Below are 1,187 nucleotides of genomic sequence, written 5' to 3' on the forward strand. Positions count from 1 at the left end.
TCCTTTTTTCATTGCAATATGTGTCATGAAGAAAACTGAACACAACGATCCGCGGATGCTGCGAATCGAAAACAAAAAGGAAAATTTCTGGAAAATCTCATATGTCAAGCAGCATCCGTCGAGACAAAGAGACAACGTTTCATGTCCAGTGACACTTCCTCAATTCAGAATCCGCGTCACTGGACCTGAAGATTTGTCTGTGCTTTCTCTCTTCACAGATTCTGTTGAGTTTCTCCAGCAATTCCCTTTGTTCATATCATGCATCCTTCTCGTTTCGGCAATCACAGGACACACCAGCGATATGGACAATCTAACAATCTGGATATATGTTATTGTTTGAACAGAACACAAGGAGCTGCGGCTGGTGAATGGAAAGCATCGCTGTGAGGGAAGAGTGGAGGTGTTCTACAATGGGACCTGGGGAACAGTGTGTTCAGACACATTGGATTCACACGTTGCCAAAGTGATTTGTAAACAGCTGCACTGTGGTGCGTTCCAGTATGTTGAATACGACGCTCAATCATTCGGAGCAGGAACGGGAACTATTTGGCTCGATGAGATGGAGTGTCTGTCACACGAGTCGACACTGTGGCAATGTCACACAGATCCGTGGGGTCAACACGACTGTCAACACCGGGAAGATGCTGGTGTAGTTTGTTCAGGTAACATGACAAGCCTTCTCAATGTTCGGGTGTCATTTCAAGCATGAATTCCCGATAGACTGAGCATCTTTCTCCATCCAACAGAGAGCAATGTGACAAAGGAGCAGTCCCTCAGTTCAACTTACTGCCATAAACAATTAGGTGCGTCTTCTTTCTCTATGTGCGAATTCTTGGAGATTCTGCTGTGTACTGCATTCAATAATAATCAGTTCTGCACCACAGATACGCAAGACAGTGTGCACCTGCATGGAGGAAGCAGCAACTGTTCTGGCAGAGTGGAGCTGGGGAACGTTGTGTGGCAATTCCTGGGATATAACTGATGCTAATGTTGTCTGCAGAGAGCTGCGATGTGGCTTCGCTCTATCAGCCCGAGATGAGGCCGCTCTCTCCCTGGAGAAAGATGTTATCTGGCAGGATGATGTGAAGTGTAAGGGAAGAGAATTCTCTCTGTTGGACTGTCTCTCCGCAGCTCCAGCTAAAAGCAAGTGTAACCACAAGGAAATTGCCAGTGTAAAGTGTTCTGGT

General features: G+C 46.3%; 1 protein-coding gene across 1 annotated transcript in view; it reads left to right on the top strand.

Moving 5' to 3' along the window:
- Positions 1-982, top strand: part of LOC122545632 (scavenger receptor cysteine-rich type 1 protein M130-like) — a gene marked incomplete at its 5' end in the record, with an annotated part of 1,987 nt that extends 1,005 nt beyond the window's left edge. The window contains 3 exons of the mRNA XM_043684584.1: positions 345-662; positions 747-803; positions 885-982. Of these exons, the coding sequence (XP_043540519.1) occupies positions 345-662; positions 747-803; positions 885-982 (473 nt within the window). The remainder of the gene's footprint in view (positions 1-344; positions 663-746; positions 804-884) is intronic.
- Between the last annotated feature and the right edge of the window lie 205 nt (positions 983-1,187).

Source organism: Chiloscyllium plagiosum, unplaced genomic scaffold (genome assembly GCF_004010195.1).
Source record: "Chiloscyllium plagiosum isolate BGI_BamShark_2017 unplaced genomic scaffold, ASM401019v2 scaf_32369, whole genome shotgun sequence".
Lineage (NCBI taxonomy): Eukaryota > Metazoa > Chordata > Chondrichthyes > Orectolobiformes > Hemiscylliidae > Chiloscyllium > Chiloscyllium plagiosum.